This window comes from Gopherus evgoodei, chromosome 1 (genome assembly GCF_007399415.2).
Source record: "Gopherus evgoodei ecotype Sinaloan lineage chromosome 1, rGopEvg1_v1.p, whole genome shotgun sequence".
In the NCBI taxonomy this organism is placed as follows: Eukaryota; Metazoa; Chordata; order Testudines; family Testudinidae; genus Gopherus; species Gopherus evgoodei.
The window spans coordinates 274,443,963-274,461,418 of NC_044322.1; the positions used below are offsets into that span (position 1 = coordinate 274,443,963).

The following is a 17,456-nucleotide window of genomic DNA, read 5'->3' on the forward strand; positions in this document are numbered from 1 at the left end:
AAACTTATCATTTTGGTTTCAAATATGTGTTCTTCATCTTGGATGGAAATGTAGAAATAGCAAACAAAAACACGTAGCCTCTGGCTGCAAACACTGATAGCAGGAAGAACTCTGCATGCAAGTTTCATGAGTACTTTGAAACAGAAACTTAGAGCTCCTATTAAACATGATATGATTACCCTCTGAGTTCCCATTACCCAACATACCTGTAGCTCTTTTGTAACCGTTGTTCTGTTACCTAGCTTCTTGCACTGTGAAACATCTGGTCGAGCTCCGCCGGGCTTACGGAAAGTGCTTCGTTCCATGCTTCTATTAATATAGCAGATGTCTCTTCCAAACAGGAAGGGACAGAAGGGAGAAGGGATAAGTGGAAGCGGATCCACAGGAGTGTGGGGAAGAGCTCCAAGTATCAAGCACTTTCTAGCTTGCACAAACAAGCAGGAAAGGAAGCCCCAACTAGGGTGTTGGTGCTTTCAAGATCTGTTGTAGCTCAAAACTGCAATTAAGTTAGGCTGACCCCTGCTTGGAGAATTTATGCAGAGAGCCCTGGCTCCCCACCCCCCACACCAACTCTGCAGTAACCACCCGGCCAATGGAAAAGGAGGGGCAGGGTTTCATACTGCAGAGTTAACCATAAAACGGTTTCACTTTAAGTAGTCTGTTCTAACAAGCTGTACAGGAGTCTCCCTCTCTCTCTCTCTCAAGTTTATGATCATGGCAAGCAAGTCCTTGTTCATTGTTGCCATTGATTTTGGCACGTCTTACAGTGGCTACTGCTTTTCTCTTGCAACACGCACGGATCAAATCCGGCAGGTGTTCTGGGGACAGGCGCACGGGCTCATGACTGTGAAGACCCCAACGTGCATCCTCTTCAATGAAAAGCGTGACTTTAAGAAGTTTGGCTATGATGCCGTCATGAAGTACACCACGCTCCCCTCCAGCGAAGCTCACAAATGGTACTACTTCCACCACTTCAAGATGAAGCTGTACAACAAGGTAAATGCAATCTCTAGGTAAGAGCAGCCAATTCAGAAAAGAGCAGGGAACATGCATAATAAGGTTGTAAGCTTTCTAAGAGCCAGTAACTGGACCACTGACATGCCATCCCCTGCCTTGCCTCTTCCCCCAAAGGCGCTGCCCTGTCTCATCCCCCAATACTCCACCCCTTCAACAGCTCATCCTGAAGCCCCTGCACGCCCTGTGCCACCATTAGCTGCCCAGCCTGAAGGCGGCAGCAGCTGTTGCTGCTGTGCTGGCTCCTTCCTTCACTTAGAGTTGCCAAAGATAAAAAAAAAAAACCATCAGGGCTCGTCAAATGGCCCCGGACACACAAGCTGGCACCCAGACACACAAGCCCGAACCTGCACTGTCCAAATGAAAACCAGATTGGTGGCAATCCTAGTGCTTAATGGACTAGAGGGACTGATTTATGAGGGAGGATTAAGAAACATGTGTAGGTTGGTTAAAGCAGTGGTTCTCAACCCCTGCTGGAAATACGCAGAGGGGTACCCTCAACTCATCCAGATATTTGCCTAGTTTTACAAGAGGCTACATAAAAAGCACTAGCAAAGTCAGTACAAAACTAAAATTTCATATAGACAATGACTTGTTTATACTGCTCTATGTGCTATACCCTGAGTGCAAGTACAAATGTATATCCCAATTGATTTTATAATTATGGTAAAAATGAAAAAGTAAAGAATTTTTAGTAATATTGTGGCTGTGACACTTTTGTATTTTTATGTTTTTTAAGCAAGTAGATTTTAAGTGAGGTGAAACTTGGGAGTACACAAAACAAATCAGACTCCTGAAAGGGGTACAGTACCTGGAAAGGTTGAGAGCCACAAGGTTAAATGTAACTTAATAAACTACCTAGAAGTATCTGTGAAGACTAAGGAGGGAGGAGAATTGCTTAAGGTGGCTCAAGAGCTAAAACTAAAGCCTGGTCTGTACTAGGAAATTGAGTCTTCACTGAAACACTTGCAGCAGGTCCTCTTCTGAGCTAGTATTGAAAATATTTAAATGCTAATGTAGGCAGGACACAGACATTTTCAACATCATTTCTGAAAGCATGACTGAAACTTACCAACAGTTATTATGAAAACAGACCTATACTGCAGCATTCTTTGTTGTTTTTTTTTAAGTATGAAGAATGGGCGAGAATGGGCCGGAAGAGAGACAAGGATTTCAGCTGAATCCCCTGTGTCTCTGCACATGTGCTGAGAACAGGGCAGGGCAATTTATGTTGAAGGACTCAGTGACACCTAGAGGAGAGGCAGTTACTAGACATGCTCAGTAGCTATTTTGGAAGCTATACGGAAAGTTTCTGCTAAGGACAAGCAGTGCTACAGATTCCACATATTCACCATAGGAAAATGAGCCAAGAAACGGAGATCAAAGGAAAGAGATTATAAATATGGGAGGCAATCTGGGGATTCAGCAGCTAATGATGCAGAACCAAGAGATGTGTCTGCTGTGAAGGCTGCATCGCAATACCTGCACCTCTTAGATATGGGCTATAGATTCCTCTTCTTATAGAAAGTCAGACAGTCCACTGTTGGCTCAGAGACTGGAACTGCTGCTGGCTGTAAGGAGCTTTAGAATATCCTCAGGAAATCAATGGTCCCAAGAGTTTGGAGGGGAATGGAAAGGAGGGCATTTTCCTCAGGCTTTGCAGAATCCAAGTGACAAAACATGTACATTAAAAGGCCATATGGTAGAGCCTGAGACATTATCTCTGTGTAGGGTGACCAGACAGCAAGTGTGAAAAATCGGGACAGGGGTGGACAGGAACCTATATAAGAAAAAAAGACCCAAAAATCGGACTATACCTATAAAATCAGGACATCTAGTCACCCTAACTCTGTGAGATTAGATGAATGTGTATGTATTTGTGTGCCGAATACAAAAGGGTATAAAAAAGGCATACTGTCTGTTAAAACCTGGCACTGAATTTTATGTAAGTAACGCAACAAAGTGGGGAAGCCCAGGGCTGGCTCACAATGTTTTGGCACCTGAGGCGAGGAGCTCAAATGATGCCCCCATGCCCCTCGCTTGGGCTAAAACTTTGAAAGGTCTCAATTCTGCCTTCTTCCTGTTCTACTCCTCTCATGGTACTGCTCTGCTACTACTACCCCAATAAAGGAGAACTAACAACTAAAATGCCTTGTTCAAAAATTTTAAGTAACATTAACTTTCAAGTGCCTGAACAGCAAACATAACTTTTCTTGTCTGCATAGTAAACACTGGCATTTTTGTCTGTTTGAATAATCAAAGTGGGCTTTCCGTGCCTTCTTGGTTGCAAAGATTTTAACTGCTTCCTGCTGAAGGTCCACAGTCTGGGCCAGCTCATGCTCTATTGAGATGGTTGCAAGGCTGACCAGCCTCTCCTATGTCATTGTGAGCATAGTGTTTTTATAACTTCAGCTTGGAGAAGCTGCATTCTCCACTGGCAACTGCTACAGGAAGTGTTAGAAGTATGCGCAGAGCAACAAAAGCATTTGAAAGAGGGTGGTCATCTTATTTGTGCACATCTATTCCAGAACAGCCTTTGGATTTGATCCTGCTGAAATGTATCTTGAAAGGGCTTTCAGTTCATCCAGGGGCGACTCCAGACACCAGCTGTCATAAACAGATAGCTAAGGTTAATGTTCTTTTACCTGTAAAGGGTTAACACAGGGAACCAAACACCTGACCAGAGGACCAATCAGGAAACAAGACTTTTTCAAATCTGGGTGGAGGGAAGTTTTGGGTGTGAGTCCTTTTGTTGTTGGTCTGTTCTTTTCTCGGCTTTGAGAGTGACCACAGGAATCTCCAGGCTTTCTAATCTTCTGTTTCCAAGTTGTAAGTACAAGGATAGTAAGACAATAGGTTTATATTGTTTTTTGTATTTACATGTGTGTAGTTGCTGGAATGTGTTAAATTGTATTCTTTTTGGATAAGGCTGTTTATTCATTTTTCTTTTAAGCAATCTACCCTGTATATTGTCACCTTGATACAGAGATCCTTTATGTCCTTTTTCACTCTTTTTATATAAAGCTTTCTTTTTAAGACCTGTTGGAGTTTTCTTTAGTGGGACTCCAGGGAATTGAGTCTGCAGCTCACCAGGGAATGGTGGAGGAAGAAGTCAGGGAAAATCTCTTTGTGTTAGATTTACTAAGCCTGATTTGCATACCCTCTGGGTGAGGGGGAAGAGAGATTAGATCTCTCGTACTTGTGTTTCCAGGACTGGAAGCAGGGAATCTCCTAGGGTCGTCCAGGGAGGGGAGCCTGGGAGGAGGTAACAAGGAAACAAGGGGAGGGGGTTATTTCCCTTTGTTGTAAGACTCAAGGCATCTGAGCCTGGGGGTCCCCCAGGGAAGGTTTTGGGGAGACCACAGTGAGCTAGGCATGTATAATTCCTGGCTGGTGGCAGCAATTACCAGGTCCAAGCTGGTAACTAAGCTTGGAGGTTTTCATGCTAACACCCATATTTTGGACGCTAAGGTCCAGATCTGGGAAGAAATGTTATGACATCAGCGCAGTAAGCGGTGCCTGGGGCGGCAAGCTGTGAGGGTCAGTGTGCCGGTCTTGGTGAGGGCGGCATGCCTGCAGGAGGTCTGCCAGTCCTGTGGCTTCAGCAGCAATTAAGCGATGGGTACGACAAAGGTGTGGACTGGCAGACCACCCACAGAAACCCCAAAACCACGTGGGCAACGGACCACTCGCAGGCATGCCACTGAAGGCTGCCTGACTGCTGTGCTTGGCTGGCAAAAACAGAGCCGCCCCTGAGTTCATAGCTAAATCACTAGCATCAATATCACGTGTGTCATCATGTTTCAAAATTGTCTCTAGTGCCCGCATTGCTGGTGTAGGTCTTTTTCAGGTATAGTGAGGAGTTCTGGACTATCACACAACATCCCAAATATACTGCTGTGTTTCTTGAGCTTCATGAAAAGTTCTTCAACTGACTGTATTGCACAACCTAGCACCTGGTTAAAGAATTCAACTTTGAATTGTTGTTTGGGGTCTCTTATGGGATTAACCCATGCCTCATAATCAAAATGTCGTCTTCTCGGTGACTCTGGTATTCTTGAATGGGAAAATAGCTTCAGTGTGAAGTTCCTCTGCAACTGCTGTGTACTCTTCAGAATGTTTTGAAATCCCTCATCTGACCAGTAAGACTGTAGGTATGACTTTGCTTTGTCCAGTTGTTCCATTGCTCCAGATATATCATGGAATATCAAGGCTGGAAAGGACCTCAGGAAGTCATCTAGTCCAACCCTCTGCTCAAAGCAGGACCAATCCCCAGACAGATTTTTGCCTCAGATCCTTAAATGATCCCTCAAGGATTGAACTGACAACCCTGGGTTTAGCAGGCCAATGGAAGGTCAACACCTTAGAGTCTCTTGCTTACAACATTATTTCAAACAGTATGTCATTCCACAACACTAAGTCACACAGAAATTTGAATTATGTATGTTTCTGGTGATTCCATTTCCCTCTGCACTGTTCTCCCACAAACAGTTCCTGTCATAGCATTATCCTCCATAATGGCAACTATGGCATCATCTATCTTCCCAAATAGGTGTTTGATAGGCTTTATCGCCTCCACTAGACTTTCCCATCGCATGGCTCAGTGGTTTCAGTATCAGAGAAGATGTTCCAGATTTTGCTTCAAAATTTGCCATTGAGGAGTCGATGCAGAGAAAAATAATAGATGCTTTGAATTACATTAAAAATTCAGAAGCTCATTAGAAGCTGATGCTGCATCTGATCACCAAGTTCAATGAATGAGAACTTCATGGGACAAAAAAAGCTTGAGGGTTTAACTCTTGGATCTGTGTCCGCACTCCTCTGTTCTTTCCTCTCATGTTGGTACCATTATCGTAGCCCTGACCTCTCATGTCAGCTATCGCAATTCCCGTATCTTCCAGCTTTTAAGAAGCACATTTGTCATACAGCTCTGTAGTATCATCAATGTCAATAAATTCTAGAAAATGCTCTCTGACAGTCACCATTGCAGGACATTTTCACTAGGTTCTGTTGCTGTTATAAAATGCACCATTAAAGTCATTTGTCCATATGGCTGATGTCAGGTGTTAAGTCCAGAATAACAGAGTAATATGTTGCTGACTTCAGATCTGCCACAATCTTCTGTTTTACTTGTATGATCTCATTTTGAATTGTTTTCCAAGGTAGTGGTGTGTGTACATTTCTTGGGTGGTTACTCTTCTTAGATGTTCCTGGAATACAGTATCAAACTCAGCCATCAGCTCCACAATTTGAAGGAAGTTTCCATTGTTCCACATACAGCTGATATGAAGTGCCACACAGAGCTAGGTTTTGGGTAGCAAGCATTCTCACAATGCAGTGAGCCGTGTCAGAACATTTTGCCAGTAAAGAGACTCTGATGCAGTCTTCTCTTGATGCTGATCATCTATGGTGGCCTTTAACCTTAGTCTCATCTCAAGCTCTTTCCACCTATGGAATGCTCTCTGGTGATTTGCTGCCTTCTCATGGCATGCCAGATTTCTAGCCAGATTTTTCCAGTCCTTTGTTCCTGTAGAACCCAATGTGGCGGGAACATATGACTGGAAGAGTTTGCAACAAAAACAGTATGCAGCATTTTGGGTTTTTGTACATAAGCCATGGCCTCTCCACTTTGTCACCATTGTGGATTTCACACCTGTAATGTGTTGGATGAAAACTTCTATTTCATCGTTTTTGGAGAACATGAAGTTTTTCACTTGCTGTGGCCCATGCAGTACAAGGAAGTCCTTCAGGTACTGCTCAAGTGGGTCCACAGTCCTGGATCATCTAGACTTAAGGAACTAAACTCAGCAGCAGCTCCTTCTTGAGCCTCTACCACACTCTTCTCTGATCTACCCTTTTCTTCAGGAATGTGCATGGTTACATCCATTTGAGAAGGAGATTTGGATGCTGCAGTAGCTGCCAGGTCACCTGCACTCTGACTAACTGGAAGATCAGACATCTCCTCACCACTCTCATCCTTACTGGGGCTGGAAGGCTTACTGTGAACATTTGTGTCTGTATCTTAGGAGAGCTCCTTCCTGCTTAGGGAGAAAAGCTTTCTTTCTTTTTCTGAATGCTGCCCCAGAGGGGTTTTCTTCTCTCACTCATGACTGCTGGTCTGTGCCAGCTATAGTGGCTCTCAATGCTCAGTTGAAGGGGACAAATAAACAGGCTGGTAGCAGGGCCTGAGTGAGGGAAGATATCAGCATCTTAAGGGCCTAATGACTTCAGTTGATTGCTTTCCCCTCAAGTGGGTTTAGGGAAGCAGCAAGCTCCCTGAGAAGCTGGTGTTAATCAGCCCAGGCTCCTGGGGGCACAGAGAGGTATCATAGAACATCAGGGTTGGAAGGGACCTCAATGGTCATCCAGTCTAACACCCTGCTCAAGCAGAACCAATCCCCAGACAGACTTTTGCCCCAGATCCCTAAATGGCCCTTTCAAGGATGAACTCACAATGCTGGGTTTAGCAGGATAACGCGCAAACCACTGAGCTATCCCTTCCCCCTGTATAGAGAGGCTCCTCTTCCTCTCTCTCTCTGCGGCTCCTGCTGCTTTCTGTTTTCCCACTCACCTTTTCCTGCCTGCCTGTTATGTCTCTTGTGCCTACTTCCTCAGCACAGCACTCCACCATCTCTGTGCATCTAGAGCAGAGAGAATACATATGCACCAGCAGCAGACACAATTTTCTACACTCTGGGTCCTAGTGGTGCCCCACCCCACCCCACCCCCCCACCCACCCCAGTCTGGCACATGAGGCGGTCGCCTCAGTTTGCCTCATGGTAAGGCCAGCTTGAAGAAGCCTGTATAAAGAACAACAACAGGTTTACTGCCTAACAGTTTTGTTTATGATGTTATTCAAAATATGCATAATACAGGTTGCAAATGTTTGTGTATGTATTAAATGTGTGTTCACTAAGAAATAAATTGTATGCTGGTTCTCTCTCAGGCTGACTGGCAGCTGTTAAGGTGCTGTTCTCTTGCAGTGGTCTTTGGGAATTTGTGGAGTGTGTATAAAATTTGTGTAAAGTTGCCTTCGGTGATTCAAGAGCATGAGTACCAACCTCAGAACAGACTGTCAAGAAGCAGGGCATAACCCCAAACTGGCTGTGAGTTCTACACTTGGATTTCACCAGTCTATTTTAACTGACTGATTCAGCTATGTGTTTGTCAGTGTACAGTTGAGACATGGGGACTTTGCATGAGCTGGCACCTGGTCTGCCAGCGTCACAGTTTGGTTGAGGGGAAATAGTTTGCTCTACTAGCCACATTAATATTTGACTTACAAAGTCATTCACAGATTTGAGGCAGCTGGCAGTCATGGGCTTTTGGAACAGCTGCACCTCCTAGACTTAGAGTGCAGTGATCTATGCTCCACAGAGTTATTCTCCCTGCTACTAGATTGTAACATCTTGGGGGCAGGGACCATCATTTTGTTCTGTTTGCACAGTACTGATCACAAAGGGACCCTGATCCATGACTACAGCTCCTAGGTGTTACTGTACCCCACTGATGAGTGTGTTACAGGCCCTCCTCTGCACCAGTCTCCAGAAGCTGAGTGGTTATAGTCCCAGTTACAGAGAAGCTGTTCTTGTGCTTTTGGCTCTGGAGGTCCCCAGTTCAATTGTCGATGTGTTGGCCAAGCTGGCAGCAGAGAGGGGAACCCACAACACACCCAGCCATGGGTTACGCTACCACAATACAAATAAAAATAATTCATTGTTTTTCTCACTTCTAGAAAATCACTTCCAATATGGAACTGGAAGCAGATAATGGAAAGAAGTTTCCAGCCCTAAAAGTATTCTCAGAAAGTCTGCGGTACATGAAGGACCATGCTCTGAACACCATACTGGAGGCCTCATCCCAAACTGTCTACGACACTGAGGATGTCACCTGGGTCATTACTGTTCCAGCCATATGGGATGCTTCTGCCAGGCAGTTCATGCGACTGGCAGCTAAAGAGGTAAAGTGAGTAATAGCCTGATGGCCTCTGAGATTCTCTCTGGAATTTTCACTGCACAACGGTGCGAAAGAATCGTTCAACATTTAAACAAACCTTATTTTAAAACTTGCTCTGCCATGGAGTAGGCTGTGGTTGAAGACTTTTTTCTATGTCCGGTGTTCTCAACCTGGAGGTCACAGCTTCTCTGCCTCTCTATCCTGCTAAATTAGAGGGGAATCCTGATTAGATCTTGCCTAGGCTGGAGAAGTGTTACAGTACAGAGCACTGTTTTGCTTGCTACACATTACTACGAGAAGTGACAAAATTACTCTGCCTGAGAGGCTTCTGTGAATGAGAATAGCATCTGCAGCGAGAGTAGCTGGAACAGAACTTACATGGACTATGGATCCTCATGTGTCATTGCATATACTAATGCTGGTTGGAATAAGGTAGAAATTCCCCTCCCGGCACACACACAGTTATAGTACTAAGTATCAGGGGTAGCCATGTTAGTCTGGATCTGTAAAAGCAGCAAAAAGTCTTGTGGCACCTTATAGACTAACAGACGTATTGGAGCATGAGCTTTCGTGGGTGAACATCCACTTCGTCGGATGCATGTAGTGGAAATCTCCAGAGGCAGGTATATATATGCAAGCAAGAAGCAGGCTAGAGATAATGGAGGTTAGTTCAATCAGGGAGGATGAGGCCCTCTTCTAGCAGCTGAAGTGTGAAAACCAAGAGAGAAGAAACTGTTTTGTAGTTGGCAAGCCCTTCACAGTCTTTGTTTAATCCTGAGCTGATGGTGTCAAATTTGCAGATGAACTGAAGCTCAGCAGTTTCTCTTTCAAGTCTAGTCCTGAAGTTTTTTTGCTGCAGGATGGCTACCTTTAGATCTGCTATAGTGTGTCCAGGGAGATTGAAGTGTTCTCCTACAGGTTTTTGTATATTGCCATTCCTAATATCTGATTTGTGTCCATTTATCCTTTGCTGTAGGGACTGTCCAGTTTGGCCGATGTACGTAGCAGAGGGGCATATCTGGCATATGATGGCATGTATTACATTGATGGATGTGCAAGTGAATGAACCAGTGATGGTGTGGCTGATCTGGTTAGGCCCATCCCGGGCACACCGCACGATCCATTGTCTACAGCCAAGCACTGAGGTATAACCACATCTACTCCAACCCCTCAGACAGAGACCAACAGCTACAAAATCTTCACCAAGCATTCTCAAAATTACAATACCTGCACGAGGAAATAAGGAAACAGATCAACAGAGCCAGATGTGTACCCAGAAGCCTGCTACTGCAAGACAAACCCAAGAAAGAAACCAACAGGACTCCGCCGGCTATCACATACAGTCCCCAGCTAAAACCCCTCCAACACATCATCAGGGATCTACAACCCATCCTGGACAATGATCCCACACTTTCACAGGCCTTGGGTGGCAGGCCAGTCCTCGCCCACAGACAACCTGTCAACCTGAAGCATATTCTCACCAGTAACTGCACACCCCACCATAGTAACTCTAACTCAGGAACCAATCCATGCAACAAACCTCGATGCCAACTCTGCCCACATATCTACACCAGCGACATCATCACAAGACCTAACCAGATCAGCCACACCATCACCAGTTCATACACCTGCATGTCCACCAATGTAATATGCCATCATATGCCAGATATGCCCCTCTGCTATGTACATTGGCCAAACTGGACAGTCCCTACAGAAAAGGATAAATGGACAGATCTAAAGGTAGCCATCCTGCAGCAAAAAAACTTCAGGACCAGATTTCAAAGAGAAACTGCTGAGCTTCAGTTCATCTGCAAATTTGACACCAATCTCAGGATTAAACAAAGATTGTGAATGGCTAGCCAACTACAAAAGCAATTTCTCCTCCCTTGGTTTTCACACTTCAACTGCTAGAAGAGGGTCATCCTCCCTGATTGAACTAACCTCGTCATCTCTAGCCGGCTTCTTGCTTGCATGCATATATATATATATACACTTGCAAATTTCCACTACCGCCCAATGAAGTGGGTATTCACCCACGAAAGCTCATGCTCCAAAATGTCTGTTAGTCTATAAGGTGCCACAGGACTCTTTGCTGCAGTTATAGTACTGCACATAAATTGTCCATGAGCATGGGGTGGGGTTTCCACCTTCCTCTGGCTCATCTGCCTTTAGTTACAGCTGAGAACAGACTAGGGAACAGACCATTATTCCTGATAGGATATCCAACATTCCTGAGATTAGGAGAACCTGGCCAACATACTGTGCTCATGGTGCATCCAAGTGAGAAGTCAGGATCCCATCACCACTCCTGTTATCACTTTCTCTTCTGATTTTAGGCAGGACTTATCAGTGACATGTTTTCTGAGAACTCATCATCGCCTTAGAACCAGAGGCTGCCTCAGTCTGGTGCAAGCAGCTCCCACGAGAAGGGTTTGTGGCAGAGGGTGGTGATAGACAAAAGTTTGAAGAGTCACCTGGGACCCAGTATGTCGTCGTTGATTGTGGAGGTAACTTTCCCCCTTAAACAGTATAATCTCTGCTACCTGCAGATTTGTCTATTCAGCAGGCACACTTCTCTCATAGAGAGCAAGGGACGAGCTCTATACTGAATTCTGATCCCCCAGGCTGTGCTTGCTCTGGGTTCTTTAATTTCTACCTGAAGAGCAGACACACTGATGTTTTGTCTATATGGGGTGGGGAGTAGTCTGTACTAAGTTGAGTTAGCGTGATTGAAAAAGTCTGGTACACGACACAAACCCCTGCAGCGCACTAACTCTCTACTTACAGCACATTCTGGAGTCCTCTTTCAAAGTGTGCTAAGTTCAATGCAATTGAGTTAGTTTGGTCCACAGCTCTGGGGTCAAGTGGACGAGATGTCTCCTCCGCTGTTAAAAACTGATGCAGAGCCAGGATTAGCCCATTTGCTCCTGGATCCAAATATATTAGCATTGCTACAATATTGTCCAGCAGTCTTATAACCACGCTTCAAGCAGCTGTGAGATCCTTGATCTCTTCATCATCTGGGGAGAAGTTGATGGTGCAGGGAGCTCCTGTGGCCAGCTATCACATAAGAACCTGTCTGAGGAGATCTCAAAACACTGGCTGAAAAGGGTGCAACTGCAGTGCTGTACAAGAAGCAAATGACTAAGAAAAATGTACAGAGGAACCGGGATAACGAAGAAAGTCTGGCACTGACCATTTGACCTGTCCATTTTAGGAGGAGCTGGACAGGATTTTTAGTTGGCTCACCACTGCAGAAAGGGGATGAAAGGAGAGCCCTTTAAGGGCCTGATTCCAAACCCTTGAAGTCAATAGGATTCCGTTGTCTTCAATTGACTTTGATCAGATCCGAGTGTACAAGTGCTGCTATCAGAGCCACACCACTCCACTGTACACTGCCCTGCTACGTCAGCAATGCGTACACACCCATTTCCTGTTGTGTAGCTTGAATCCATAACCCCTGCAGGAGCAAGAGTGCTGCCACACAGTTTCACAGTATTCCACCCATGAAAGTCATGCTCCAATACATCTGTCAGTCTGCAAGGTGCCACAGGATCTTTGCTGCTATTACAGCTTCTTTAGTTTTCTTGCTGTTGTTTTGGCATAACATGTGAATTTCGTGCTGATGACAGACTGACATCCCGGTGAGACAGAAGTTTGTGTTACACGCAGAACAAATTCAGCATGGACAGCAGCAGTGCAATCTTCCTACAGCAACCTATGTTCAGCATTGTGCCCCAGCTCAGGCCAGAAAACATGGCTATAACAAGATGTTAGTTTTCACACCTATTCAGTTCTGACATCTCAGCAGACTCCACCAGAAAGGGAACTTAGCATCAACTGGGATGTGGGATAACCTGGCCACTGGGTATAGACTGAGACCTACCAACTCATTTCCTGCCAGCATAAGATCTCTCCTGGCAGCATAATAACCACCCCAACAGTGACGTTAGCTCTGTTGGCAGAAAAGCCTCTCCTGTCGACATCGTGCTGTCCCTACCAGCACTTTTGCCAGTGAACTTATGTCAGTCAGGGGGAAGTTTTTTTCACACCCCTGGACTGACAAAACTTATACTGACAAAAGTGGTAGTGTAGACAAAGTCTAAGAATCCTTGCGCATGGAAAGATTATAAACTAAAGAATGGGCAGCTCTGTATCCAATTTGCAGAGTACATTTGCCAATTGTGAGATTTTTTGCTTTTGTAAAATTATGAACTCTTTAGAAAGCAGCCTTTTATTCAGCTGAAGTGAAAGCAATAACTTATTTTAAAAATTAACTAATTTCACTCATTTTGGGGGGCTTAGGTGGTACTATAGACATCACAGTACATGAAATCCAAGAGAACCACTCCCTGAAAGAGTTACATAAGGCATCAGGAGGAGGATGGGGAGGCAACACAGTGGATGAAAACTTCAAAGAGTTCCTGAAGGAGATCTTCCAAGATGGAGTATGGGAGGAATATGCACAGAATCACCCAGCGGAATGCCACCAAATGATGTACAACTTTGGCCTTCAGAAATGCTCTTCCAGCAAAGATGAGGTCTACATCCATTGCTACCACAACCTAACAAAAGTGGCAGAATGCAAGCAAAAAGACATCTCCTCTTCTTCAAGGGTGTGGAGGGAGCTCTGTGGTGCAATGGGACCATCATGATTACATATGAAAAAATGAAGAGCTTTTTTGCCTACAGTGTCAGACAAACCATTGACACCTTGCAGGAAATCCTCAGCAAGCCTGAGATGGCCAAAGTCCAATATATTTTACTGGTTGGGGGCTTTGCTTCCAGCAGTATCCTGAGGGAGGAGATCTATGAGACCTTTAGGGGGCGGTATCATATCCTGTGTCCACTGGAAGCTCAGGCAGCTATTGCAAAGGGAGCCGTTTTATTTGGGAACAATTCACAAATTGTTGCCTCAAGAATCAGCGCTCTGACATATGGATTAAAGGTATCTCAGGCATTTGATATTGCTGTCCATGATATACAGAAAAAGAGAGTCTCAAAAGCTGATAATTATGTATATTGCACAGATCTCTTCAAAAAGTTGGTGGGAATTGGGGATTTGGTAGAGGTAGATGAGGTTGCCAGTTATACTTTCACTCCCACAGAACCAGATCAAACAAGTGTGATTTTTAGTTTCTATTGCACAGAAAAGAAGGATGCAAAGTACGTAGATGAGGAAGGGCTGAAAATGCTCGGCTCCTGTACTGTGCCAACGCCAAACACAGAGCTGGGGAGAAACCGCCAACTGAGACTGGATATTAAATTTGGGCTAACGGAATTTAAAGCCACAGGTACTGATGTCACATCCGGTGAAAGTCAGACGCTTATGATAGATTTTTTAACAGTGTAAAGATAGCACAGTTCTAGGACTTGTAAGAAGAGCATCAGACTTGAATGATTCAAGGGACTATAGGGCTCAATTAGGAGAATATATGAGCTGTCACAATAGAATATCCAAGTGGACCATATAGTCCAGTAACTCACTTCCTGCCACACTAGAACAAACGAATAGTCTGTCTAGTCTGATGATCCTGCCTCTTCGCAAGTCACCTATTTAGTCTGATATTCTGCCATCTGTCATTCCTGACTGGACCAATACAATTTGTCTAGTTCAGTATTCTGACCCCTCCCATGCTAGATTAGACTAATGGTGCACTATCTAGTCCAGCATCCTGCGTGCTACACTACTGGATCTGAACACAGTAGCCCAAGTAGTCCAGTATAATTACCTATATCCCACTAGATCAGCTTTATCGCCATCTAGCCTGGTATCCTTTTTGCTGCCAGACCAGGCCAATGGTCTCTCTAGTCCAGTATTTTTCTTGCAGCTGTATTTTCTTAAGCTATTATCTTGTCAGACATCATTTTCTAAAGACTAAGTTTAATTCTGCTTGCTGTGATTTTACTGTATTATGAAAAATATTCAAAATATGATTGTATTGTTTTAAAGACCAGAGAAAGTGTAAACACATAATATTTTGCAACTGTGAAATTATGTTTAAGCAATAATTGAATCGTAGGACTGGAAGGGATCTCGAAGTGTCATCTAGACCAGTCCCCTGCACTCCTGGCAGGACTAAGTATTATCTCAAATTAAATATCTTAAGTACTAACTAAATATAGGTATATTGAACAGGATGAAAGACAAAAAACAAACTCAACCATCATACATGGACAGTTACAAAATGTTATGAATTTTGGGGATTTTAGATACGAAATTGTGAGCGTGTGGTGATAATTTAACTACATCATTTAAGCAAACTGGCATCATTAATTGAATAGATATTAATGGTCAGATTGTACCACACAGCCCTGAAAATAATAATGCTGCAAACTCCCTTTGGGGAACTAGCAGTCTGTGTTTAGGTGAGTACAGGGACAAACTGTCTCAGGCTCCTCTATGCACAGGACAAGCAGTCTGGCTCTAATTAATCTGGTTACTAAGAAAGAGCTACGAGGCTTTGATCCTGCTGTCTGATCTGTGTGAGAAGACCCCTACACCAGTTTATTTGAATAGGGCTTTGCATGGACAAAGTCTCTGCCTAAACAGATCCATTGTAGAATCAGAGCCTAATTGACTATTACCGAGATCCTGTAGTGTACATTTCTATGCGCTTAGAAGTGAAAATTACCACGTGAAAATACAAACTGTTACCTGGATTGATACATTGTATTAGAATTAGATTTTGGGATATTTTACATTAGATTTCTGTCCTCTGCCCTAGAGTGAGCGCTTCAATTTTACTAGCTGCCCCTGCACATTAAAAGTGGCATTCAGACAGATAGATTGTGGCCTTTTTTCACTGCCTTACCAGGTTTCATTCTCCCAACTGCTGAACACTTCCTCAGCCTGCCCCAATGACAAGTGCCCCAGGTCAGGTGAGCTGGTGAGGTTACACAGGTGAGTTACACAGAAATATAAAATTGAACATGAAAATGTCAAATAAAAAATGTACACAAAATGGGCAACTTCACCCCATCTGTGATATTTTGACTTGGGTAAGGCCTCAGGAAGAGACAGTAAAGTAAAATGGAGAGACCCTCAGGATCCTGTCCTTCCTTCACTCTCTAAAATACATACGGGCAGAACAAAGGTTTCCATGACTAAACTGACTGACTTGCAGTGCCTACCACTGTAGCAAACCCCACACAAATGGCATGAAATTACCCAGGCTGGGAACATCAGTTAAAAACACTGCTGCTGTTGCCACCACCAATATTTGCATCTAGCTAGTAAGGGAGTCAAAACAGTTAACCAAAGTTGTTTCACCTCCACCACCTCCCTCCAAAAGACAAAGGTTGTTGTGTTGTGCCCTGGAGCCTGACACAATGGGCTCTGGCGGAGACACTCCAAAGGCATTTATAACAGCTTTCTTTTTCTCTTCCCAAATTGGTTAGACATGATTTATCACAACTAGAAAGTAAAAGCAGACAGTTCCCGTAACATAGGGTTGATTCTGTTAACTCTAAACAGCATCAAAAATGTACTGGGTGCTTTGCTGCCAACTGGCGGAGAATCAGAGAGGGGAAAAAACATGGTCATTTAAGCCCATTGCTAGCCGATACTACATTGCTCCTTGTGGTTTATCTCCCTAAGATTTTTTCAGTCCAGTTTCAAATAACCCAAGTGATGTAGGAGACTATTCCACAATCCACTAAGTCTCACTGTTAGGAAACCTTGGCTTACATTCAGCAGAAATGATCCGTTGTTCAAGTTCCTCACACAAATGTTGTTAGATAAAGAAACGCAAGTGAAAGTTTTTATTTCTCAGAAACCCACGATGGGTGGGGAGGGAAGTCAGTAACAAACAGGATGTGTCTATAATTAAGCAATGCACACTTACTGGCTATTCAGTTTTAACACCCCTTGAGTGCCAGGCTCCCAGCACTTTTCTCTTTTAACCACTGGGGACTCCGTTAGCTATCCAAGGGCTGGTCTACGCTACACGTTAAACCGATTTTAGCAGCGTTAAACCGATTTAATGCTGTACCCGTCCACACAACGAGGCCCTTTATATCGATATAAAGGGCTCTTTAAATCGGTTTCTGTACTCCTCCCCAACAAGAGGAGTAGCGCTAAAATCGATATTACCATATTGGATTAGGGTTAGTGCGACCGCAAATCGATGGTATTGGCCTCTGGGCGGTATCCCACAGTGCTCCACTGTGACCGCTCTGGACAGCAATCTGAGCTCGGATGCAGTGGCCAGGTAAACAGGAAAAGCCCCGTGAACTTTTGAATTTCATTTCTTCTTTGTCCAGCATGGACTCTGATCAGCACGGGTGGTGATGCAGTCCCAAATCCAAAAAGAGCTCCAGCATGGACCGTACGGGAGATACTGGATCTGATCGCTGTATGGGGAGACAAATCTGTTCTATCAGAGCTCCGTTACAGAAGACAAAATGACAAAACATTTGAAAAAAATCTCCAGGCTGTGATACAGAGTCCACAGCACAGTGCTGCGTGACACGCGTAACGGAAA

The 17,456-nt window shown here is 44.3% G+C and overlaps 1 protein-coding gene across 1 annotated transcript; it reads left to right on the forward strand.

Moving 5' to 3' along the window:
- Positions 1-647: 647 nt before the first annotated feature.
- LOC115643856 (heat shock 70 kDa protein 12A-like) lies at positions 648-16,012 on the forward strand. Its single transcript, XM_030547857.1, is given in 6 exon segments — positions 648-996; positions 8,750-8,974; positions 11,307-11,334; positions 11,337-11,477; positions 13,276-13,569; positions 13,572-16,012. Coding segments are annotated over 6 exon segments (1,728 nt in total). The 5' UTR covers positions 648-708; the 3' UTR covers positions 14,324-16,012.
- The last annotated feature ends 1,444 nt before the right edge of the window (positions 16,013-17,456 follow it).